This window comes from Rousettus aegyptiacus, unplaced genomic scaffold (genome assembly GCF_014176215.1).
Source record: "Rousettus aegyptiacus isolate mRouAeg1 unplaced genomic scaffold, mRouAeg1.p scaffold_m13_p_1, whole genome shotgun sequence".
Taxonomy (NCBI): domain Eukaryota; kingdom Metazoa; phylum Chordata; class Mammalia; order Chiroptera; family Pteropodidae; genus Rousettus; species Rousettus aegyptiacus.
Window position 1 is genome coordinate 169,078,795 of NW_023416284.1, and position 27,002 is coordinate 169,105,796.

Sequence of the window (27,002 nt, forward strand, 5' to 3'; positions counted from 1 at the left end):
TCTAGGTCTCACCCCCACTCACAGTCTATCTTTGAGTCTCTAATCAGATGTTACTTCCTCCAGGAAACCACCCCTGACACTCTGGGTTCGTATTTGGTGTACCTTTCAAATACTCTCATGGCATCCCCCAGTTACCTTGTCATAGCCCTTAAACCGCTGTTTTGAAGCCTCACCCCTGCACAACCACTAGGCTGTAAGCTTGTGGGCATGAACTACTTTGGCATTCTCCACATTGTCCCCAATGCCTGACACTACTGAGTATATAATGGGCTCAGCAAATCGGAAGAAGGGAAGGGAGGGAGGAACGGAAGGAGGGAGGGAAAAATGAATGATACACATAATCAAAACCATGAATCCATGAGGATCAAAGATGCTAAGTAAGGCAGGATGGTAATATGGATTTTGTTTTAAAACAATGGCAGTTGTGACTCCTCAGAGATGAATTTTTGCAGCTATCAAAATAAGTGAGAACTGAAGTGATTGATGTTTGTCAAAACATATTTATTTGTATTTCTGGATAAGTTTTCCATCAAAGCTGAAAATAAATCTTTCAGAATATTAGCTTATCAATTCTCCAATTTTCTTTCTTTGTCCACATTTGGTGTTCCATTCTTGAATGAAGGTTTCTAGAACAAAATGGGGAGAAGCTATTCACTCAAGTAGACACAGGTAGAGAAGAATAGGATACTAACTGGGATTTCAGCTATAATCTAGCATTAAAAAATAGTCTCTTAATTGACATTGGAGAAAGTGAAAATGTTTTCAAAAGAGAATCACTAGTCATGTTCGATTATCATTGATTTTATCTCATTTTTTCTTAGCTCTGCTAAAATTTTGGCTATGTACACTCCAAAAAAATTATTAAATTGTGGAAAATCAGGATTTTTAATAGCATATAGAGTTAATAAGGATATTCCCTGAAATTGACTAAATAAATCCTTCTTTAAAATATCCGGCCATCTAAAATACAGCTACATTTAAAACATTGTTATAATCTAAGCCTTTGAATGAATTTCTTTTAAGGAAGGTACTGTGTGGAGGAAGAAATATCTAACACATAAAAATTAAATGAGTTTGATCTATTGAAATGTAGCAAGCAATGATCCAGCTTTTTAGTTTGTTTTTAATAGTTTATTTCCAAGTGTATGCATCTTTAAACTAACTATGGAGCTTGCTTTTACAATAGACAAATAGTGGGAGATGGCCTTAAATTGACTCTTGCTTTGCAATCCAAAATATAACTTAATGCAGGTTCCTCTGTGCTTATCTAATAATGAGGTTGGACAAGAATAATGCTGCCTCAGATTGCAATGTTCAAGGCATTCATTAAAGTTAATAATCAGTGCTCTTGCATAGAAGCTTTGTGCCTAATGTTGATCGGCCCTTTGTTGTGTGGGGTTCGCTTGCATTCAAGTACCAAGGAGCTCGCCACAAAGGCCATCAGGTAGGTTTCCATGGTAGCAGTCCTTCTTTTGTTATTCCCATTTGTAATATAGACAGTATCCAAATACTTACTGTGTCACTGCTTAATGAAAAGAAATGGAATATTGGTAGTGCCAGCATAGTCAGGAAGCTGGTCTTTGGGTGCAACGCTAAGGGAGGGCATGCTGTCTACTCAGATTTTCTTTCAAGCAATTTTCTACCTAGCAAGACTAGTGTCCCTTTGATCTTACTACATTATGTCCTATTAATGACCTTCAGTGTTCTCGTATTATTGCTCTAGGAACAAATGGAGCTACGTGATGAATAGAATTATTTCATTAATGCTGATTCTTACGAAGGACAAGTTTAGGATCATATGCTAGTAAGTGTGCACTGTAAAACTGTGGAAGGAAAAAAATAGCTTTTCAAGATATGGGATAACATTGAGGAATGAAAATAGCTTTGGATTTTTACTGTGTTCGTGTATGTGTTCATTTTTCCTAGTGACTCAACACCTGGATTTGCTCATTGTCTCTGTTTTCTAAAATAAATGCGTTCCACTAAGTGTCACTTCCCCTTGGTTGTGAGTCAGTTGTCTGAGCCCCTTAGCAGCAAAGGGGAGCTTTATTATGTAGTCTGTCTTGTTTTAACAGAGATCACCAGGAAAGTCAACTGGTGCTCAGTCATTCAAATAAAGAGAAGAATTTACTAAGGCTTAGCATCTGTTCCTCCATACAGTCCTGCCAAAGCATTGCTTCTGCCGCTTCGGAGAGAATAAAAACTGTAAATCTTAATTTAATTTACTTTTCTCTTTCTCACAACTAGGAGATCTGCAAATGTTTATGAACTGGTAGAATTTTAGTGCTTCAGTTTTGGCTACTTGAATTTATAAAATTTTCACAAAGCGTTGTATGGATTCCCTTTATAGTGTTAGTCTTTGTTATAAATCGTCTAAGTAGGTGTTACATGCATGGAAGTGTGTAAAATTTCTGCCATATATTACATATATTTTAAAAATACTTTTCAAAGAAAACGTTAATGAGATGGAGAACAGGAATTAATAAGGAATTAGATATTAATTTGGCCAGTGAGGCAGAAATGAAAAGAACCTAGGATTGAGATCAAAGAAATTTAAACTGAATCAAGGGTTGAGGGTTTGAAGTTGTTGGGAAGCAACCATTTACCTTTCAGATGAGGTGGATGATAGCAGGGTGTGGGCTTTCCCAGTGGACAGACAAGAATCAGATCAGGGCAAAGGAGAGATTCAATGTCAGCAGGACTAAAGGCCAGTGGGAACTGACAGATCAAGAAGAAAGGATACTGATCAAGAATAAGAACTATGCATGGGAAGGAGCAGAAGCAGAGCCTCCAGAGCCAAGCCCGAGGCAGAGCCAGCCTGAGAGTCTCGTGCTGCTCCCAGAAACCTAACAATGAACCAGACCACTCTTTTGGGAGGAGGAAAGCTGCCAGTTGTTTTCAGAGTGTGCAAGGCATCACCAATTTCCCATTTTATAAATTAGCAAAAATCAACATATTGGCCTTTGTTTAATAGATATACATTTAAAATTGCCCTTCATTTTGAATGCAGTTACCAGTGTTGAGGTGGAATTCTTTTCTTTTTTTTTTTTAATTCTAAACCATCTTCTTTATGGATTTACCTTCATTTGCTGATCTATTTGTATTAAAATTTTATACAGTACTTACTATATTGTCTGTGCCGGCTGATGGAGACTCAAAGACGAGTGAGACCAGTGGTGTAATGCCAAGTAAAACCCTTGTATTTCTGGCAAGGGAAGTGAAAAAGTAACCATTTCAAAATATACCCAGAGCATTCTAAACAACAAAGCCCATGTGAGAAGGGGAAAAGACTTTACCAGAACCTTGTAGACCTGTGGGAAGGGCAGTTGTCCAATTCTAGGCCCATCCTGCTTTCCTTTCTCACAGTCCAGGGACACAGGCCTACTAAAAGACTAAGATTTAACCACATCATTATAGAACACATCCGCATCCCACAGCTACCAACCACCATATCAACAGGGCTCCAGTATCATAGTTGATTACAACTGAGAGAGCTACAAGACACAGACTCTATTTAAGAAGGAGTTCTTAGGGAAACTTAAAGACAAAGGGGAGAGAGAAACAAGGACTCTAAAGCACATCGAAGCCTCTGACACCTATGGCTATAGCAAGCACCAACACAGCCACAGTTCTGGCCAGAGTAACAAAGTTCTATTTACCTTAATTTCTCGTACCAGAGACATGATGTCACCTTTCAAAAAACAATTACAAAACATAATAGTAAAGAAAAAGTAGAGTCAAAAGAGACAACACAAGCATCAGAACCAGATATGGCCCAGATTTTGTAATTATCAGACAACAACAGTAACAACAAAACTGGAGCTAATTAGCCACTGGATAGAATGCAAAAAAAATCAATTGATTTGCTATACTACAAATGAACAATTGCTATTTGTAATCGAAAACAATACCATTCAAAATAGCACCCCCAAAAATAAAATACTTAGAGATAAATCCATACAAAATCTATATGAAGAAATTAAAACTGATGAAAGAAGTGGAAAGATAGTTTATGTTTCTGGATTAGGAGACCCAATATTGTTAAGATGTAAATTCTTACCAGCTTGATCTATATATCCAACACAAGCCTAATCAAAATCCTAGCAAGTTACTTGTTGGATATGGACAAACTGATTCTAAAGAGTATGTTGAAAGGCAAAAGATCCCGAATAGTCAATATTGGAGAAGAAAGAAAAAATGGCAGAACTGAGACTACCTGTCTTCAAGACTTAGTCTAAAGCTGCAGTAATCAAGACACTGTGGTCTTGGCAAAAGAATAAACACGAAGATCAATGGAACAGAGTACAGAGCCCAGAAATAGGTTCACCTAAATGTGGTCAACTGATACTAAACACAGAAGCAAAGACAATTCAATGAAGAAAGAATCTCTTCAACAAAGGGTGCTGGAACAATCAGAAGTCCATATGAAAAAGAAAAAATACTGAATCTAGACACAAACCTTACACCTTTCACAAAAATTAACTCAAAATGCGTCATAAACCTAACTGTAAAACTCAATACTATAAACTTCCAGAGGAAAATACAAGGAATTTAGGTTTGGCAGTTTTTTTAGATATAACACCAAAGGCATAAAGGAAAATAAATAAATACTGAAAACTGATTTAGACCCCAAAATATGAAATAAATATATTTGGTGGATAAAGAAAAAAATGGGAGTGTTGTCAGAGCTCTGAACCCACATATTTTGTGTTAGGAAGCCAGAAGACAATATCTAAAATTGATAAATTAAGAAACAGCAATATAAGGCTATTTTTAAGAAATATGGACATAAAAACTAAAAGAAATAGCTGAAATTGTTAAATGTGGCTTCCTCTGAAAAGAAAGAGAGGGCATGGAAAGAAACCAAAAATTGCAGTTGGGTGGAGCAGGGAATTTCTGATATATATACACATACATACATACATACATGTATACATATATATATGTGTGTGTGTGTGTATACACACACACACAAGCTTTCTAGAACTTTTGATAGTTTAATTCTGACAAAAATTAAAATGAAAGTAAAAAAAACAAACACTACAACTCAACTTGAAAAAAATAATAATTGACTCTACTACTCCTCCTTTGTGCTAATAAGAGCATAGTACTAGAGTGTCATCTGATGTCTGTATCACTGTTAGACTGGGAACCCTGTCACAAGGGCGGGGACCACATCCACTTCATTTCCTGCTACATGCACGTGTCTGAGACATTCTAGGCCCTGATACATGTTTGTCGAAAGGAAAAATAAGCATTTAGCAGTTGTAGAAGCAGCACGCAAAGGACAGATGTGACCATTAATATGGGGACGGCCTCACTGTAATTTGACACTGTGCACTGCCACGAAGTGGGAGCTCGAGAAATGTCTGGAATATTTGCTATTAAAGAAGTGTGGCAATTAAAGAGAGAGAGATTGGTAGTCCAGGGAGATTGCAGGATCATGAAAGATGTAATCATGGCCGGGACAACTAGAACGTTGTTTGTAATCCTAGAAATAAGAACCTACTAGAAGGAGAAGCACACAATGTACTAGAGACACTACAGATCATGTCCGCAACACATGGAAAACTGTGATTTTCTGTTGTGGGATTTAGGGTGTGCCTTCTCCCCTTCCAGAGCTGGGAGTTTAAACACCTCTGTTTCTCACTACCACAGCCAGCCCCGATGGTCTCTCGGGCCGTAAGATGCCCTTGCTGACGACATTCCCCGCTTCCCTCCAGAAGGAACACATGTTCCCTGCAGTGCTCAGTGTGTCAACTTGATGCTTGGCATCTATATGCTTTGAGAAGGTCTAAATGATTAAAGTTAAGCAAAACCGGTATGAATGTTACTATGGGAAATTCGAATTGAATTCTTTCCAGAGAAACATCGCCGTAAGACCAGGTAGGCTGTGGAAAGTGGGACTCAGAGGAAGCAAGTCATTTGAAATCAGTTTAGACATATGCCAGGACGTGAGTTGGGGAAAAATATTTTGAAGCAGATTATTGGCCTGCCTTTGTGGATAAATTATTCTGATATTTATGATTAAGAATCAGGAAGAAAACACATTCCCTCATTACCTCATTACAGGAATTCAGTCTGGGAGGCACGTACAATTTGCCTCTTTCCCCGGGGATGGGTGGAGAGACTTGTAACCTTGAAAACATCTTTGTGTGTGAGAAGTACAGAAAAATATTATATATTTCTGCCTAAGGAACAGCAATGGAAAGATTTTTTGTTTGTTATGTTTACTTTTTTTTTTTATCTAACCTAAATCAATGATGCTGAGAACTTTACATTATCTGATGACTACATATGTAAAGTGAGCAGTTTATACTGCTTTACCAAAGGGGAAACTGAGGCTCAAGAAGTGACATCATATTCAAAGTGACCTACAACTATGTAGATGAGCCGGAAATATATCTGAAGTATAGATGAAATTGCTATGTAGACGGGACTGGCTGCATAATTCGATGGGCCCAGTGTGAAAAAAAAATGTGGAGTCCCTTGTTCAAAAATTATTAAGAATTTCAAGACAGTAACAGCAGAACATTAAAGCTAGTGTGGGGTGCTTCTGAGCAGAGGGCCGCATGGCACTGCAGAGGATGCACCCCGTAAAGCCAGCCCCGATGTATAGATACAGCCCAGGCTCTGTAAGTCTGGACCAGCTCCAAAGAGAAACTTGGAAAGTCTTTGATGAATCTTGAATCATGATTATACCTTAAGATGGCCTCGAAGAATACTCCATCAAACCCACAGTGAGTGAAGGATTATGTAACCATATATGTTACTCCTAAAATTATCTCTGTAGTTGCGCTAGAGGAGGATATTTCTCCACTGCTTCAGATGGGATCCTTCCGGTCGGCATCCGCCTGTGCGCTGATGCATTCATTCTCCAGCACTTTCACGTATAACACCAAAGAGAACTTTTTGAGCCCTGTGTCCAGATCCCTGTACCTACCTAAGCAGACGTCCTTTGTCGTATTTCCCAGGCCCTACAGTCTTTTCACGGGAACCTTGGCAGTCCCTCTGCACCGTGATCTCCTCAAGGGCACACCTTTTTGCATCACTACTGCTGTTTGCCCCACGTGGCACAAAGTGGGGCTTCAAGAAATGTTCGTTCAATAAATGAATGAGTACGTGAACTCCAGAACACTCCAGTAGAATCCTAGATATTCGGCAATGTAACAAGAGCCAGTCTCCATGGAATCAATACTCAGGACATGGTCCAAGGGGCCGTTTAGAATGGTTCTACAATGAGACACGCTTAGATCTTAATGGCAAGGGTCAGTTCTGAAGTCAGCATTTGAGCCCAAAGTCAAAATAGCCCTTGAAAAGTCCTCCAGAAGCATCGGCTTGGAGGTGCCATGCGAGACGCACAGAGACCTCCTGTGTGAGAAGGCGATGCACACCCCTTATCTCACCTCACCCTGGGGCACATGCTCCTTGCCTGCCAAGCAGTGCAGTAAATTCCAGTAGGCGAAATGCATGTATGGCGTGACTGTTTCTTAAGAAGTAAGTCAATGCCGTCTCTGAAGGAAGTGTTTATTGCTTTACCCCTGCAGTGGTTTTCCTCCCCTCTGGTGAAGCTATAAAATCTGATCCCTGTTTTGCAAGAGACTTAGTCTTGTGTTAAAACTTCACCCAAACTGACTATCTTACATCTTGCAAACAGTTCTATATTTCACAGATTTCTATAATGAGCATGAATTACTTTTAGAGTCGGTGGGAAAACAAGAACAAAGTTACTCAGAGATTTTACACTTGGATCATTTTTGGTTCTGAGCACTTTAAAAGCCATCTAGAGCCCTGTTCTCATCCATTGTCTCCTAAGGGAGCCTGGCATAGAGGCTCAGAGCTACACCACCAAGGTATGCATCCCTGCTTCTCCACTTATTGCACTCCCTGGAGCCTCAGTGCCCTCATCTGTAAAATGGTACTGCTGTAAAGCTGTCCCCAAAGAGTTGCTCATGTAGGACGTTCGCGCAGTGCCTGTCGCTAAGAAGTCAGTGGCATTAGCTATCAGCTATTACTGCATATAAATCTGTGTCCTGTGTCTAATGACTTAATAGTCTAGCTGCCAAATAGCCTAGCTCCTTATCAAAATATGAATAATAAAAGCAATTTTTAAATCTCATTTAAAATAAAACTATTCTTAAGAACTGAAAAGTCATCAGTATAAGATAGAAAAGTATGTCTGTCCAGGATAAATAAGGGTGACAGAGACAGAAAAGGGAGGGACAGTACGACTCCTTCAATACAGCTCCTGGAGGGCTCCAGTGACTACCACAACTCGGGATTTATGTGATAGGATGACATTTGGCCATATGGCATAAAGAGCTACTGAGTTTGCCAAGATCAATTTTTCTTTACTTACTATGTATCGTTTATACCCATTCAACATCCAAAGTAGATTTAAAGGATACATATACCACTTGGAATCTGAAAGTCTTGCTTCTACTTTGTAGGAGGAAAGTCAGGTTTCTAATTATTCTCAGTTCTCAAAGATGCTGTCCTAACAGACATTGTCTTCTCTACCCTTGAACCACGTGTTCGCTGGCTTCAAAACTACACTTTCCTGCCTTCCATGTCACTAGCCCACCTGTCTTGGTCTCCCTTTTGCCTCATCCTCCTCGAATGACCCCTTGAATCTTGATCCGTTTCAGGGCTCCCTCATGGACCCACTTTCTTTATACCTTATACTCTACCCGGGCGATCTCAATCTGTTCTGGTGGCTTCAGCCACCATCTTTTTTGCCGATGAACGCAATGTCTGTATTGCCACATTAGTCTTTTCGCTACAATCTGAACCCATGTCACTGTCTTCAAGATAACTCCACTTGGATATCTTACAGAGACCTCAAACTCAATATGTCCAAACCGAATGTGTAATCACCTCAAACCAGCTCTCTTACAGCATTCTCTGTCTCAGGAAAGGGCAGCATTCTCCACCCAGTTAATCAAGCCAGAAATCAATGATTCATCCTTAACTCATCACAGTTCCTTCACTGCCTAAATCCAGTAAATCTCCAAATTCTCTTAATTCTGTCCTAAATCAGTGCTTTTCAAATTTATTTTACTGTAAATTAAAAAAAAAAATCTTTTGTATCATGAGCCTGTGAGCATGCATGTATGTGCATATATGGACATACACGCACACATGCACACACACATACAAGTGAAACAGAACTTTCACACAACAATTTTTATCACCACATGGGCGAGGCTTTCTGAGACTTCCTATTATGTTTTCTTCTATTCTTACTTTTTAAAATGTTAGTAACCAGTGGTTACTGGCAAATGTTTAACAAACAGCTTATCTAGAGGCTGGGGAGGGCAGAGCCTGATGTATAGCATTTTCCATTCCTTGGTATAAATGCTCTCGCTGTGGTTGATTTTAAGCTATCAGCCAAGCAGCTTGCAAACATCTTAAAGATCCACCAACCTGCTCTCCTGACCATCTCCATCATGCCACTGTGTATGGCCTACAGTCTATCTCTTAAATATACCCTCTAATTCTCATTCTCAGTGCTACTATTCCAGTCCCGGCCACCACTGTTTCTGATATGATTGGTTTCTGATCTGTTTAACATCTGTTTAATGCCCCTCAAAGACTTCCTGATGTCCACACTAAGACACAGTCTACAATTCTTACCATGGCTTAAAAAAGCCATCCACAGTGTGGTGCCTGCCTGCCCCTCATACCTTCTCTCCCTTGATCTCAACCAAAATATTTCTTCTTGAACATCTGGGAGTTCTCCCTTGCTTTCAGATCTTTGGACATACAATTCCATTCGGCCAGAAAGTTCTTGTCTCCCATCTTTGTTCCATTAACTCTTAATCATCCTTCCTATTACAGCTTAAATGCTACTTCATTCATTCTCCTACTATGTGACAAGCATTGTGCAAGAACTGAGGATACAATGAGAAATAAAAATAGACAGAGTTCCTTACCTCCCAGAATTTAGATACTCTAGAAGGGGAGAAACATTATTTTTAAAAGATATCAGTCAAATTTAAGTACTAATAAAAAGAAGAGCTAAAAAAGTAAAAGAGATTCATGGTTCTCTAAGAGCTTATAAAATCTGACCTAGTAGATCAGAGAAAGCTCTCCTAAGTGGTGACTGGTTAGTTATAAAAGTTGAGCTAAGATATAAAGGAGAAATATAGCTTAATTAGTCTAAGGGGTGGATAACTAATAGCATTGGCAGAAAGAGGAGCAGGTGAAAATCCACATGGCGGGAAGGAACATAGCAAAATCAAGGAACTGAATGAAAGCTGGTGTAACAGAAGCAAGGTATGGGATGGGGGTAAATGGGTAGAAGCCACTCTATGAAGAGCACACTAGACTTTGTTTAAAATCTTGGTCTTTAACAAAAAAAAAATGGGAGGCCATTGACATATTTGAGGCTGGGATGCAATGTGTTCAGATTTCTGGTTTGAAAAGATCACTCTGGCAGTTATGAGAATAAATTGGAAGGTGACAAAAGAAAATGTGGAGACACATTAGAATCTATCACAGTGCTCTAGACAGAGGTGACCAGAACACAAATTAAGATGTTCGGAATGAAGATGGGGAAAAAAGTCAACATACTGGAGATATGAGATAACCCTAACAAGACAAAGTAATAGATTGAACATGTTTGATAAAAGAGAGGGACGTAGCAAAGGCGACTCCCAGGCTTGAGTTGCAAAACTGAATAAATGGTGTGACCATTTGCAGAGATAAGGAACCCCAGACGAAAACCAGGTTCGAGGGAAAACAGCTTGAGTTTGCCTGTAGTCATATCGAGATCGAGGTATCTTTACGATGTGCAAAATGAGATGTTTTGAGGACTGTTCAATAAGCTGTTCAGGAACAGAGGAGAGATCTGGATGAAGACTTAAATTTGTGAGCTATCTATGTAGAAGTAGTGAACATAAAGCAGTGGACATGCATGAACTCGTCAACCGAGAATGCATAACATGAGAAGAAGTTATAAAAGACAAAGCTTAAGAAAATTCAGCATTTAATGACTGGATAGTGAAGGGTGAATTTACAAAAAGATCCAGGAAGGACAGTCCAGGGGGTAGGAGGAAAACCAAGAGACCTTGATGCCAAAGAGCCAGTGTGTGTGGGCGGCGTATCAAGAACAGGAGTCAGACCCTTATGGGAGGAGAAATTAGTGTGTAGCATAGACATGGAGTCAATGACTGTAGACTCACTAGAGAAGTTTGCCTTTGAAGAGGAGACCTCCAGAGCAGTATTTGTGAAGCTGAAAAACTTTTTCCTGTACTTTAACGAAAGACATTGGAGCATATTGATCAGCTGTGAAAAACATTGATTTGAAAGAGAGCTGAATACACAAGAGAAAGAAAGACTAATGGTGTGAGATTCAAAAAAAGCAAGGCGTGATCCCTGTGCACCCACGCTAGTCCTACACTTAACCCTTCATTAATTCTGACCACACTTGTCATTTCTCCCTTAATATCTCTATTCCTCATTAGCCTGTACTGCAGGAGGACCTGCATCGCCTTCGCCTCATTTACTTCTGTATCCTTCATGTGTAGCACAGTATTCAGATAAGAGGCATTAATAAATGTCATTTTAAATTGCACATTAAAACAAGGGAAATTGGAGGTACATTTAATGAAACAGACCATCCTAGAAGTCTTATGATACTATAACATATGCTTATATATGTATGCACACGTGCACGCGCGTGTACACACACATACACACACACACCATAATTATCAATTTTTTAGGCTAAAATTAAAATTGGTGTCATTACCTTAATCAGAAGGTATTTGGGCATTAAGACAAGAAGGCCTTAGAATAAGATACAAATTGAAAGTCAACCAAGAACTAATAACTCTCCACAAATAGATGAGCAAAGCCATGAGTCATTTTTGTGCAGAAAATTGAGGTCTGATGATATCAAGGAAACAAATAGTGAAAGCACAACCTGTTAGGACAAGTGGATGCATCACTCACAATCCGGGTGAAACCCCACTTAACAGGACTTCTGCATCTGAGATGGTTTGATAACCTACCAAGTCAAGAAGACTTCTTTAAAACGAAAACTTTACTTCATTTTTGGAGGCAATGTTAAATGTCTCATTTAGAGAAGCAAGTCCATGCAGCAATAAAGAAATCAGGTATGCATTCCTTTCTCTGCTTTCCTTTTTTTTTTAAGACAGGTTCTTTAGTCCAATCTGTTTCTTTATCTGCAAAATGGGGATAATCGTCCCTCATAGGGTGGTTGAATAAGATAAATATTATATATCATATTAAAGCACCATACTCAGAAGAGCTATCTGCTTCCCTGATCTGAGACGCTTTTATTTCCATTGTCAGTTCTGACACAATCTATAAATTCTGATTTTCACCTCAATAAAATGAAAATGGCATGATACATCTAGGATTGCTGAGAAGAGGAGATGATGTAATATGCTGATGGTGATTTGTGAAAAACAAAGAACGGCTTAACCAAGGGGTCAGCAAACAACAGCCAAGGGCCTAAGCCAGCCCCCCCCCCCCCCGCCTGTTTGTTTGTTTGTTTTCTTTCATGGTCCATAAGCTAAGAATGGTTTTTACATTTTTAACTGATTGAAAAAAATCAAAGATGAAGACTTTATCACGTGTGAAAATTACATGAAATTTAAATGTTAATGTCCACAAATAAAGTTTTATTGGAACACAACCATTTGTTTACAAATTATCTGTGGCTGCTTTTGCACTACAAAGTCAGACTTGAGAGTTGTGACAAGAGACCACATGGTTTCCAAAACTGAGAATATTTACACTCTGATTCTCTACAGAAAAGGTTTGCCAACAAAGGGCATAGAGAGTTTTGGGAGGTTTTTAAAAAAATTTTTTTTAAGTTATTGGCAAAGTGTCTGTTTTAAAGTAAAGGCTCAATAAACAGATGTTGGGTTTTTTTTTTTTATCATTCTTTTATTCAACTAGTTATACAACAAATAATTGAGTGTATTCTGTGTGCCAGACACTTCTCCACGGGCCGCAGACCTGTCAATGAACATAACAGATAAAAATGCCTGTGCTCATCGGACAGACAATAAACAGATAAGTAAAAATAAACATAGTGTATTAAATAGCTGAGGAGAAAAATAAAGGGATGGAGACTAGAGAGTTTCAGAATTAAGGTTGCAACTTTTAAATAGGAAAGGCCTAACTGAGTGACATTCGAGTAAAAATCTGAAGGACACAAGGGCATACCATGGGTGCCTTGGGGCCGATGTGAGTAAAGAACGAGCCTCCAGCACGGGAACCAGTAAGGAATGCTTAGCATGCTCGAGGAATACAAGGACTCTGAGGCTAGAGTGGAGTGAGCAGCGGGGATGGTAGGAGACACACCAGGAGAGTGCCCAGCAAGCTTAGGGAGGACCTTGAAGAATCATCTAGGGATTCTGGCTTTTACTCTAGGTGAGAAGGGAAGCAAAAGGTTTGAGCAAAGTAGTGGCATGACCTGCCTTGCATTTAATCCAGATCAGTCTGGCTGCTCCAAAGAGAATAGGCTATAGAATAGACTGTATGTAGCAAGAGTGAAAGCAAAGTGACAGGAAGCTGTCATAGTGGTTCCAGTGAGAGGTGATGATGGCCTGAACCCAGATAGTACTGGAGGCAATGGTAAGAAGTAAGTATTTGGGCTATATTTGGAAAGCAGAGCCAATAAGATCTACGGATGGATTGGATGTGGATCATGAGGAAAAGTCCAAAATGACTCCGCATTTCCTGCCCCAAGCTACAGCTGAAGTGATATAGTAGTCAAAGATTTGAGAAGTGAAAGATGTAGGAGACATATAGTTGCTATTGGATGACGGGAAGAGGGGAGAGATGTGCAGGAATTAGGATGCAGGCATGACGATGATGTCATGGAAGTGTTAGGTTGTGCTCCAAGTAGAAATGTGTAGTGGGCAACTGGGTATAGAACTCTGGAGTTCAGGGAGAGGTCAGTCCTGGAGGTAGACATTCAGGAGTCATCTACAGATAGATAGGATGTAGTTATGGTTGTTACACCTATTCAGTATTACAAGATGACTCCATGCAGACCAAAAGTACATCACAAACAACACCTGAGAAGTAGAGGCCTGGCATCAGAGATATTACCAAAAGCTGCAAATGTAAGTTTTATTCTCCCAGAAGGAAATAGAATTCCAGGAATGTTTATTTAAAAAAATATATAACTAGCATTCAAAATTTGAATTGCTCCAATTTGCCTAATTAAGGAAACAGTTTTACAGTGAGTCAGGTTATAATTGTGTAAATGGAGTTGCAAAATCGATTAAAGATTTATGCTATTACATTTTTGGGATATTATTTATTATCTCGATGAAAATTAATAAGGTACATCATGGTCACACAACACCTTCTTATACTAGTTAAGTAAGACAAGATTAGGAAGACAAATTTCCCTCTAATTTATGGACAAACAATATTATGCATCAGAATTCCATAGGATTGTTTTAGCAATTTAATTTCTGCTGGTTCTCACAAATGCATCAGCCTTTAAAAAAAAATTTTTTTGTCTAGCTTGGCTTCCTCTTTTAGTAAAATATTTTAGTTAGAACAGGTATTCAAGCTGACCTGGCTGGATCTAACAGCCACCTCTTCCCTCTTGGACAATGTTTCTCAACCTTTCTGTCATTATTGACCTGCCCCACCAAAGAAGCTTCTTAGGTACTTTTTCCTCAATCCACTCTATGAAAATGTTTTATAGTGGTAAATTGGACATGACCTAATATTCATCATTTTAACCATTTATAAGTGTACAATTCGGTGTCATTAAATACATTCATAATATTATTATGTAACCATCACCATCTATACCCCAAACATTTTCATTACCCCCAACATAAACTCTAAACCTGTTATACAATAACCCCTTATTCCCTACTCCCCCTTAGTCCCTGGTAACCTCTGCTATACTTTCTGTCTCTATGAATTTGCCTACTTAAGTGGAATCATATGATATCTTCTGTGTCTGGCCTATTTCAGCATAATGTTTTCAAAGTCCATCATGTTGTAGCACATATCAAAATTACATTCCTTTTTATGGCTGGATAGTATATCATTGTATGTATAGACATTTTGTTCATCCATTTATCTGTTGATGGTCAATTGAGTTATTTCAAATTTTTGGCTATTTTGAATGATATTGCTATGAACATTGGTGCACAAACAGCTGCTTGTATCCCTACTTTCAATTTTTTTGGATATATACCTAAGAATGGAATTGCTGGACCTACGCAATTTTAATATCCCAGATAAGCTATGTATCTTTTTATGTTATAGATAGATAGATGAAAGATGATAGATAGATAGATAGATAGATAGATAGATAGATAGATAGATAGATATAGATAGATAGATAGAAAGAAACTGTGCCTTGCCATAGAAAGAGTAAGATTTTTTTGCCACCCTCCCAGAATCAATTTTTACCTCTTCGAGGGGACAGTACCATCATCCTCATTGAGACTGTAAGCTCTAAGGTAAAAATCCCCAAATTTCTGGCCTTGGATGAAGTATCCAGATGTAATATATTCATAGATAAACTTATAAAGAGGAGTGAAGCCATGGTTGGTAAGGAAAATGACCCCAAAGTCTAGAAAGCAATTTTTATTCCTCAGGCAATAAAATTATTTACATTTTATTCAATCTTCAGAGTTGACAACAGTTGATAAAGTAATGAACCCAAGAATGTTTTGGAAAATAACTCTTAGCAATTGTGTCAGAAACCAGTGGAACAATTATTCTACTAAAACTTTTGAAAACAGTAGAGATTAATTATGTTATATTCCCACTGAGCCTAAAATATCTCCAGAACAAAAAAAGAAAAAAAACAAATATGGAATTCAAAAATCTGATTGTGGGAAGCCAGGTATCAATGAGGTTATGGGATGGTTCTGCCAGTATATGGAATACATATTGATATCTAGTTGGAAGGCAGTATGGCAAGATGCCTGGAACATATTTACCAAGGTTTTATTATAATGTGGTTCCCTAATGCTACATTGTTTCATTGTATAAAGAAGAGATTAAGAAGATGTTATAACAGCATTTAGAAAAACAAATACCTGACCAGAACCCTTCAGGTGTTTAAGAAAGGTCAAGGAGAGACTGAGGAATTGCCAAGTTGGAGGAAACTAAGGTGACCTGACCACTAAATACAACATGGGATCCTGGACCAGATAAAGGACAATAATGAGAAAGCAGGACCGAATAAAGTCTGAGTAGTAGTCATACGTAGTAGTCCTGTGCCAATGTTAATTGCTTCGTTTAAGTAATTGTACCATGGTTATACAAGATCTTAACATGCAGGAGGGAAGCTGAAGGAAGGGCATACTGCAACTCTGTCTACTATATCTGCAACTCTTCTGTCTGTCAAAAATTATTTCAGAGTAAAAAGTAAAAGAAAAGAAACAACAACAAAATTTCTGGTAGCTCTAAACTGTCAGAAGCAAACGTGGGACTAGAAATGCTGAAGAATGGTTGGAGTAGGAGGTCCATATTCATAATATTAACAGCTTTGAAATCTGTTGTGAGAGTGACTCTTGTCTTTGTCTCTTTTCTAATTCTGTTGCAGGCTGTGTTGGGTGCATCATGTAACTGGGATGTGGGTGTACCCTGTCCTGGAACACCTTGGCCTAGGAGCCAGAATCGTCTTCTTTGGGTCTGGAATCATCTTAGTGAGCTTTATTTACCTGCTGGGAGAAGTTCTGAACAGCTATATCTGGGACACACAGAAAAGTGAGTATTATTTAGGGGAGCATAAAACAAGAAAGGAAGCAACGAGGTATGTGCAGTAACGGGTAATACTTTATTGCTACAAAAACTCACTTAACCTATGAGTTGATTTCTCTTTTGTTTCTATTTATAGCAGAGCCTCCATCTTGGCAAGGCACATAAACTTCCCCAAGCTGTGCAAAACCTGTCCAAAGTGTATGTAAGATAACATAAAAACAGGAAGGTGGAAAAAGCAACAGCACAGATATGTAGTGATATGAGCCCTACATGAAAATACATCCAAAGGCAAGAAGGCTTGGGGATGTTAGAGAGCTCTGGACCTCTCCTCTGATACAATCACAACATTCTAAATGTCACCAGTAAATGATCTACGTTCCGCAAACATTGAGTACAGTGCTTTGTGCCAGACACTATGCCAGGAACTTGATCTAATTAGCAAATAAAACACAGTCGTTGGAAGGTTATTGAGTTTTGTGTGTATGTGGATCCTCTAATATGATGTGCATCAGAGTCTTAGCCAATGTTAAATGGCTTGGAGGGATTTAAGGGTTTCTTTCCTCAGCAGCTGGCTTGGTTTTAATAAGTGGTCTATTAGAAAAAGTGTCAAATTTTTTTATTCCGTTCAGGCCACAACTTGGGAGACCAGAAATTAACCTTTTGATAATTTTCCTCTCTGTTCAATGGGAATAATAATCTTTCTCTACTAATTAACTTATAAAAGTATTTCATTAAGTTCCAAAAATGTATTGAGAACCAAATGTAAACTTTCTCAGTTTCTTGGGATAAAGGCCATATTTCAGTTTAAGCTAACACATTCAATATATGTTATTCAGGAAGTATTTATGACAGACTGTTTTCCCTTGATTAGCTTGATTCCAGTGGTCATTTGGCCATCGTTCTACTATTTCTAAGAGAAAATGGCCTGAAACCAGGAGAGAAAAAAAAAAAACAATCTAGACTAATAGAATACTGCTTTTTAGCAATTTGGAGTAAGGAATTAAGACTGAATAGAGAAACTAAGTTTCTTTAAATGATCTGGTAGATTTAAGTTGTGCCATTCTCTTAAATAACATGAACAAGGTTGACTAACATTTTGTAATTCATGTCAGATATAGAGATTAAATTTGTCTACATAGGACCCTCTAATTAACTGTGTAGAGGGAGATGTTTTATGCCAGGTGCGCATCTCTTTCATATATGAGAGGCATGACTGATGGCTTCCTCTAAGTTTTACCCGCCAAAAAGTTTTATTAGGCCCACATCCTGGGACTTTTGTTTTGGAACCAATATCTTAAAATTGAGAGATTTCTTTGAAAGGCCAGATTTTTTTTTTTTAATCTCATCAGATGTTTTAAGATCTGGCAACAATGAACCCACTGTTCTCTTCTGACAATAGATAGATTGGAATTAAGTATCAGTGGCCCCCTTAGATGGTGCTCTGATTTTTCCTAGTCCTTACTTGGCCGCGTTACTCAAGTCACATTAGCTGCCTGGTTCTGTAAGTAATTGAATTTGAAACCGCTGATTAAAAGCAGTATGTGTCCTCCATGTGTGTGTTGTTAGAATGAGCTGAATAAAATCAAATGCAGTATTACAATCCCAAGTACACTGACTACACCCTAAACAAAAGTCCCCAAGAATACCATAGTCGAGCCCCCTTCCTTGTACCCATAATGATTTTTAATGGATCAGCTTCCTCCACTTGGTTATGTTATGTCGGCCTCAACTACAAGATAAAAATTACATCATTACAGAATCTCAGAACTTGAAAGGAAGTTAGAAACCTTTCCTTTTACTAAGAGGCAGTCGAGGCCCAGAAATCTTAAGTAACAAGATAGGTGATTGCAGAGCCAACATCTCTGACTAATGGTCAATCCAGTGTTTTTTCTAGTGAACCATCAGAATTTCACCTTTGGAAACTTCACTCAGAACCATGGACCTAACATAAAATAACAAAACAGACCAACCTGATATGAACTACGAAAAAAAAAAAAAAAGAAGTCCTTAAAATAGGCTAACTTGGTAGTTAAGCATGTGCTCTTTTTAAAAGAAAGTAGCTCCAGGTGGCTTCGTGGATGTTGTGCTGGTTTGCTATGGCTGCTGCAATGCAGTACAGCAGACCAGGTGGCTTTAACAACAGGAATATAATGCTTTGCAGTTCTGGAGGCCAGAAGCCCGGTCAGGGGATTAGCAGAGTCTGTTCCTTCTGTGGGGAGATTCTGTTCCAGGCTTGTCTCCTTAGTTTGTTGATGGCCATCTTCAGGCTGCTGTGCCGTTCTCACTTATATGTATTCGACTGGGGCCTGCCCTGGTGTCCTCGTTAAACTACAAAAAGACCTTGTCTCCGAATAACAGCCACAATTCTGAGATGCGGGGAGCTAGGTTTGGGAAGACACAATTTAGCCCATAACACTGCCTCCTGCCCCCAAAATTCATGTCCTGGCAGCACCCAAAGTCTTTCCGGCCTCAGCTCTTGAGTCCAAAAGCTCACCTTTAAAATCAACTAAGTCACATGTGGGTAAAACTGGGGGGGTGGAGGGGGGTTCATTCTGAAGCAGAATTGCTCTCCAGTTGTGAACCTGTGAAACCAGACAGAAAGTTACCTGCTTCCAGAGCACTGTGCTTGGACAGTCATGGACTAGACCTTCTCTTTTCAAGAGAAAGAAATGGCAGGGTAAAAAGGGGTCATGGTCCCTAACCAAGTTTGAAAGCCAGCAAGGCAAATGCCACTGGATTTTAAGGCTTGAGAATAATCCCCATTGGCTGCATGTTCTGTCCCTAGGATGCACCAGGAGAGGGCTGTAGCCCTGCGCCCTTGGCCGTGAGCAACAGCCCTACACTCTAGAACTGAGGAGCCAGCCTCTGAAATGCCTTCAGAATCATTCTCCCTCCATTTCATCCTGTCCCTTTCAAGCCATGCTGACAGTGTTTCTGCTGGTACAAAATTCCCAAAACCCTTTCCATGTAATTCATGGGGGTCCAAATCATCAGACAGGGTGTCCCCCACAGGTCCTCCCTGGCTTCTGCTGAGATAGTCGACAGGATCCACAATTACCTGCCTAATCTCTTTGGCAAACAGTTGTCCAGCCATAACCCTGGCCTTCTCTTCACACTCTGAGGTCCTGGGGGTTAGCGCTTCAACATATGAATTGGGGAGAAGGGGGCACAATTTAACCTTTAACAGCTGAAATAGCTCTGTACTTTGGTTAAGCATTTATTCTAGTTCCCGTGTATCAACTGGGGTGACCAGTCTTATTAAAGTCAAACTTCCTGTGACCAGAAAGGAAACTGTCCAAAAGTAAAAGGTTGAGGTGAGGGCAGAGAGAGCAGGCCAAAGGAGGAAGGAAGTTGAAGCCAGGCCTGTGTGACAGCGACCCCCTCCCTCTCCTCAAGCTGCCCATCTGGCTCATGTCTCACTCCGCCCCGCCACAGGCCTGCAGTGCTCAGCACTGCCCTCTGGCCGAGCCCCTCTCCCAGCCTGGGGAACTCACAGGTGACTGACTCTCTCGGGGTCAACCAGTTCTCCCCCTGTGTTTCTGAAAGGGCATCCTGCCTCAGTTTTGTGACAGGTTTCCACTGTTCTCATGGAAATTATGCCTCTGGTTCTTCCCAATATTATTTACAGCTGTCTAATTTTTTCCCTCTCCCTCCAAAGTGCCAAATGAAAGTAGGTAAGGAGCCATTTTCCCTGTCCAGGTCAGTGAACACCCCCTGTTCTCCACCCCTGCTTTTGAAGATTCCACTCTTGCTGCCAAGTCACCCCATCTGCAGGAGAACACTTAGGAGGAAACAGACTTTTAAAAGAAAAGCAAGCAGTTAGCTCCTGATGTCTTCTCCGCGGGGACGAACATGGGATGAAGTTGAGACCCAAGTCACGTGTGCTGTGTGAACAGAATCCACGCTGTGTTTTGCTGTCTTTGCCTTGGTTACCCAACAACTAAGACATCGCCTGCCTTCTGCCCCTCAACCCTATCCCTCCTCCCTTCAGATATCCCGACCGCTCCATTTGAAGTTTTCCCTAATATGATTTCTGAGAAGTACTTTAGAAGAAGTGTTACGAATCTCTGCCAGTTCCCTAGTCATGAAAACTAAACCTAAAAGAATGTCTAAAGACACCTGTTCAGAGCATGTTCCCCGCATTCCACTGCCGCCACACTGACCCCCAGAAAACACACAGGAGGAGCTGAGGGAAGGAGGGTCTTAATGTAAACCTTATCTCGATGGTCCTCTGAGGTTAGGCTTTATAATGTTTTATATTCTGAAGTTGCATATTTGTTCTACTGCTTTCCCACTAGTCCTGCTAAGGCCACCTCTGCGATTATTGTTTATTAATTGATTCCATAAAGATCAATTGAGCCACCACTGAGACAGAAACTGTACTAGGTCCTAGGGATATAATCTGGAAGGAAAGGGGGTCCGTCTTCAGAGAGCTTGTAATTTATACATGAATACCAACGAAACCTTCGAGACAATATTTGGGGCTTCTTTTATTCTGCCGCAGTCTCTGAGAATTAAATATCGGAAGAAAAATCTTGAGCTAGAAGCAAAAGAGAAAAGAAGTGAGGAGCATATTCCAGATTTAAGTTTAATTCATAAGAATGACTTGAGCATTTCCTATTCAGAACAAAATGAAAAATGAGTAACTATTCACTATGAATCACAGACAGAGGTCTTACTGGTCCCTCAAGAAGAAAAACAGTTCTACTGGGACTGGGTTGAAGAAAGGGAAAAAATCAAGTTTAAGTACACTCGGGTATGGAAATAAACAGTTCTTGTGGATAATGAGCTCTCTAAGAGCTTTGAAAAAAAAAAAAAAATTCTTGACTAGTGAAAATCCAGAGTCCTTGCCTTGGGAAGAAGATACAGGACTAAAATAAAAATAAATGAAGTCTGTTTGAAACTCGTCAGCTGTACACCCTCGATTGTTAGAAGCTGATTAGGGAGTAGTCTGGTTGGGATTTCTGTACAAACTTAATGAGTCAAGAATTAACTTGGGTCCCTTACTTCTAGAAGCTATAAGGACTGGGTGTGTCCCAGAGATTGGGAGTGGGGGCGGGGGGGTGGGGGTAGGTCACTGAGGAATTTTCTGGAGAATGCTGTCAATGACTTTCCTTCTTAACTGGAGAAAAGGGTGCTGGAGGGTGGATGAGAATAAGTGTAGAGAGATGAGAGGTTGTTTTTAAGCAGCTTGGCAGAACTGTTCATAGTTTAATCTGATGTTCAAATCAAGTACTTTGCCTGTATTTTAGGTATGGAAGAAGAGAAAGAGAAGCCTAAATTGGAATGAGATCTAAACCTACATGGAAAAGCTGGATCTTGCCACCATTGAAGACTCATTACCCCCTGGGCTTGGCACTACAGGAGGGAACATTTCAAAGAGAGTGAAATGCTTCTCCACCTCCCCACCCCAGAGAGAGGACACCTTTTATAGAGAAATATACATATAAGAATACAGTTTTCAAAATAATTCTTCTTCACCGTGATTTAATGAAATCTTTCCAAATTCATGATTGATAATAACATCTCTTTTTTTTCCTTTTCTAGTTGTTAAAACAAACAGGTCCTTGGATTTTAATTTATGCAAATGTAATACCATTAAGAACAAAATTCTATTGTGTTTCTTGCTGATACATTTGTGAAAATCAAAGGGGCAGATGTAGAGCAAGGCATTATTCCTTTATTTGTCCTAGAGGTGGCTGGAATAATGAACCTCAGCCACAACCCAAGGCTGGAAGAAACTTGACGAATGGTCCCTACTGCAATAATGTGACAGTTGCCTCAAAGAAACACTGTTAATAATAAGTACATTGAATGTTTTAGACTTTATTAAATGTAAACTATAACTTTAATAAAGACCAAGCAACCCCTAGTCTGGTGTCTGCATGGTACATCTCAAACCCTTACAGTATTGGTGACTTCTTTCTTACTTTGTTTCTATTACCTTTTGAAAATAGGCTTAGTGAACCTGGTTATTATAATTTGCTAATTTTAAAAATGTGTATCTTTTTGATAAATCCAAAAATAATAATTTTGGGGGGGAAAATCCAATTTACAAAGTATTTAATCATAATTATTTTTAAATAATACTAATGCAGACTATGTAGTAAGAAACACATAAAAATAAATCTCAGTGAAATGTAAGGAAAGAACTAATAAAAATGAAAGAAATTATGTAAGGCAGCAGGAAAATAACAGTGGAATTGATAAATTGATTTTTACAGTATCTCATCTATACAAATAGCATTAAAATATGCAAACTACTGATGTTAACTGAAAATAAAGAGAAAGAAACACAAATATAAGCACAGATGTGAAGCAAATTTTTAACTATAAAAGTACATAGCCTTATGGCAACAAATTCTTAGTACCCAGTGAAATATACAGTTTTCAAGGAACAATGGATTCAGTAAGAATTAGAAAGCTGTAATGGACTGATATTCATGGAACATTTTTTTTTAATGTTCAGTTAAGTATCTTCAAAAGAGTGGGGTCCAGAGTATTTTATGAGCAAACTTTCAAGTAACTATTCTCTTGTTATTTAAATCGTTCTAAAATTATAGAATGAAGAAACTTGCCAAATTATTTTTCAAAATTAATATAACCTTCAAAACAGCCAACATAGCAAAAGAAAAAGAAAATCATGTCCTTTAACTAAAATACTAGCAACGTAAATCCAATATTATACAAGTAATTTTTTAAAGCTAAATAGGGTTTATTCTAAAAATTTAAGGATGGCTTAATACTAAGATTTTTATTAAAAACTCTCAATAATGCACCAAAAAAATATGATTCTGTAGTTGCTCTAAGTCATTTGAAAAATGTTAATATTTATTTTTGATAATAAATACCTTTAGTAATAGAAAAATATGAGAAGGAATATTCATCTCAAAAATCAAAGGCTTTTAAGGTCAGAAATAAGGTGTCTGGGACACTTATTATTTTCAGGTGTTCGGGAATGTTAGGATTGGCATGAAATAAGTTACATTGTGACTGGAGGGAAAAAGTTATGTTTAAAGAAAGTTTTATATAACTATAGAATTAATGTTATTAATGGGGAAAAAATTACATGTGGAAGAAAAAAAAAACAGGAAAGTTGCAAAACCATCATTTAAAAGGAAACCATTTTTCCAGATGACTCTGAGAAGGGAAACCTCAAGGAGTGGAATATTTTTAAGGACTTACTGGGCATTTCCTCTGCGATCCTGTGATTATCCCTCTCCTCCAGCAATTGACATTTCTTACATAGGCCACTAACCTAAAGAAATGGACTCCTGTGGGATTTAGATATATAGCTGATTTATCTTACAGTGTAGCAGTTTGGACTTAATGCCTTACTGCGGTTCAGAATACATTTATGTGATGAGATTTGGGGCTTGGTTTGATTTTCTCATGGTGGGTCATTTTTGCTTTGGGAACCTCAGCCCAGAACCCTGGCCACACTTCCTGCAGGATGCCCCGGGCTTCCTCTCCAGGTATGTGAAATGCACTAAGACACACCTATCTGCCTTGGAGCCCCTAATGCCCACCCTGACCCATCACAGAAACATGGCTCGCCCTCGAGCAGAATGCATCAGGATGACTCCACCTACTGCTCACAGAGTATTAAGAAAAAAATTACCAGCAATTTCTCCTTTAGGCTGGGAACCACCTGCTTTTCCCCATCAGTTCTTAGGAGGATGCACATGCTTTATCTGCTTTCCTGTGCACATACGTAATCCAGCAACCACCATCTCAGGAGAGAATGTGCTTCTAGCCTAACTTCTGGAACAAGAAAATTAACAAGTAACTAATGCAAGTTAATAGAAGAATATTTAACAAGAAACTGTACCAAAGGTGAAAAACAATGAAAAGCTTCTCAAATTATTGTTCGGACTTAATATATCCCTCAAATAAAATTTTTCAAAAATCACAAAATTTCATGTCATTAATGAAATACTAGCAACATTAACACTATAATAAAATAATTTTTCATGAACAGATAATGTATATTTCTACTGAGGGACTTTTTTAAAAGACAAAAAGAAAAGATATATTAAATTCTGGAAAAGAAGACTTTATTCTTAAAGATGTGATTTCTTCCTCCAAATAATTTATAAGCTCTACGTAACTACATTCCAAAGATTTTTTTTAATTTAACGTGATAATAAACAAGTAAAAACAACTGAAAAATCTTGAAAAGGACAAGTTATTAAAGATACTTGAGCTTTTAAAACATAAAAATTCAATAAAATAGTGTAGTATGGCTCAAGAATACAAAGAAAAGTCGGCAAAATAGAAAACAAACCCAGAAACGGGCTCTAGTCTATGTATGAATTTAGTAAATAATAAAGATGGCATTTCGCATCAGTCAGGGCATAATAAATGATTGAAAGAATGGTGCTGCAACAAATGAGTAACCACACACACACTCACACATGCACATACACAACATACATGTGCTTTCAGATGGATTAAATAATGACACGTTTCAAAGGTGTAAAAGAAATGTAAGAAAATATAGATGAATACTGATCCTATAAACCAGATATGAAACAAAGTATGTATATAGTATACATAAATAGATAACATTTATGTACAATGTATAAAGAAATTAAATATATAGAATATACATGACAAAACTGAATTTTTATATATTATATATTTAGACATGTAATATATTAAGAACTTGAATCTACAGATCTGGTATGCTGTGGGTATCTGATACAGTGTGGGTAATCGAGAGGAAACCATCTAAGATGTGTTTGAGACAATGGTAGTAGCATCATTTGCTTAAATAAGACACCTGGAGGAGGACTAGGCTGGAATGGAATTCAATGATGACCTGGACTTTGGATATTTTTGCTTGTAGGTCAGAGCTATTTCAGTGAAATTTTAGGAAAAGAATCTAGATTCCAGAGAATTGAGGAGTTATTGACATTAGTGGATGGTAAAGAAGTAAAGAACAATTACAGAATAATCCTTCAAAAACAGAACATATACCTGTAGAACAAAAGCTATGAGGGTAACAGGAATTGAATGTCAATAGTCTTGGTTGGTAACTACTCTAGGTTAGCCTTAGGAGGGAACACCTCCAGTCACAGGAAGAGAAAGAGAAATGGACAGGAGTCCTTGGAAGTGAGTTTGCAGGACAAAGGATTTCTTTTGATGGCTGAAATTTTCTCCTCAAAGAATTACCTAAAGAGTGAGAGGACAGATGATGGGTTGGAGTTTGTAATACACCCTGAGGGCAGCATAGACTCTGAAAACATAAAAGGCTTTTTCTCCTTGGCGCTGATTGCCCAGAGAGGCTGAAGATCATGAATTCACCTTGGTGATAACAAGGGCTGTGTAAAGCTCCAAAGAGACTTCAACAGGCAAGGCAGAATAAAGAAGTTAAAAGTTTTGTTTAAAAGAGCAGGTACTGCAAAGAACAAGCTGGTGAATGTCAAGGGTGGTTGGAAGGATGAATCATGTGCCTAGTTGGAACTGAGGAGGAAAGAAAGAGGACAAATGTTGGGCACGATAAAATGATCCAGAAATTGGCAGTCTCAATAAGGTTGGAAAATAGATGTATCAAGGAGATGAGGGTGATAATAGGAAGTCACGATCAGAAATAAACTGTTTAACATTTCGGGGATGCAGGATATCATAATATTTCTTGCTTTTTTTAGTTAATATGATATGGTAGTCGTGCCTCCTACACACCATCTACCCCAAAGATGTCCACGTCCTAATCACCAGAGACTTTAAATATGTTACCTTTCATAGCAAAAGGGCCTTCAGATGTGATTAATGATTTTGAGATGTGGGTGTTACACTGAATTATTAATATAATAATAATAATTAGGTAATAAATTTGAGTGTTAAGCCACTACATTTGTGGTCATTTTTTTACAGCAATAATAGAAAACTAACACATATGTTATCATTGAGCATTTTTATGTATTTATGTACTATTCTTGTACTATGCTGAAAAGAAAGAGTACTAGCCACATGATGATATCTAAAACCCATATTTGTGACTTTCTAATAATTGAGTGACCAATACTACTGTCCCTCATTAAGCCAAACCAATTATTTAGTGCTGACAAGCCAGTCAAAGTTTTTCAAACTCATCTGATTTATTGAAATGAAAGTGCTGAGGACCATAGAAGAAGTCCCCATGGAAACATTCAAAACATTTGGATGCTTTCATGCCTACTCATCAACTAAGTAATGAAAATTTTTGAGACAGATGACCCTAATTTCAAGTGGAATTCAAAGGATTTTGGAATAATAACAAATGCCTAAGC

At 38.5% G+C, this 27,002-nt stretch overlaps 1 protein-coding gene and 2 long non-coding RNA genes across 3 annotated transcripts in view; 2 read left to right on the plus strand and 1 right to left on the minus strand.

Annotated features, from left to right (window-relative positions):
• AIG1 (androgen induced 1) overlaps positions 1–22,628 on the plus strand; it is a 201,318-nt gene extending 178,690 nt beyond the window's left edge. Inside the window, exons 5-6 of the mRNA XM_016119573.2 lie at positions 16,571–16,734; positions 21,981–22,628. Of these exons, the coding sequence (XP_015975059.1) occupies positions 16,571–16,734; positions 21,981–22,018 (202 nt within the window). The 3' untranslated portion in view covers positions 22,019–22,628. The remainder of the gene's footprint in view (positions 1–16,570; positions 16,735–21,980) is intronic.
• On the minus strand, positions 561–24,431 carry LOC118603798. Its single transcript, XR_004951278.1, has 3 exons — positions 24,350–24,431; positions 3,127–3,205; positions 561–626 (listed from the first exon to the last, which is right to left on the minus strand). It is a non-coding gene; the product is annotated as an uncharacterized LOC118603798 (long non-coding RNA).
• On the plus strand, positions 4,965–15,818 carry LOC118603797. Its single transcript, XR_004951277.1, has 2 exons — positions 4,965–12,122; positions 12,971–15,818. It is a non-coding gene; the product is annotated as an uncharacterized LOC118603797 (long non-coding RNA).
• Positions 24,432–27,002: the final 2,571 nt, after the last annotated feature.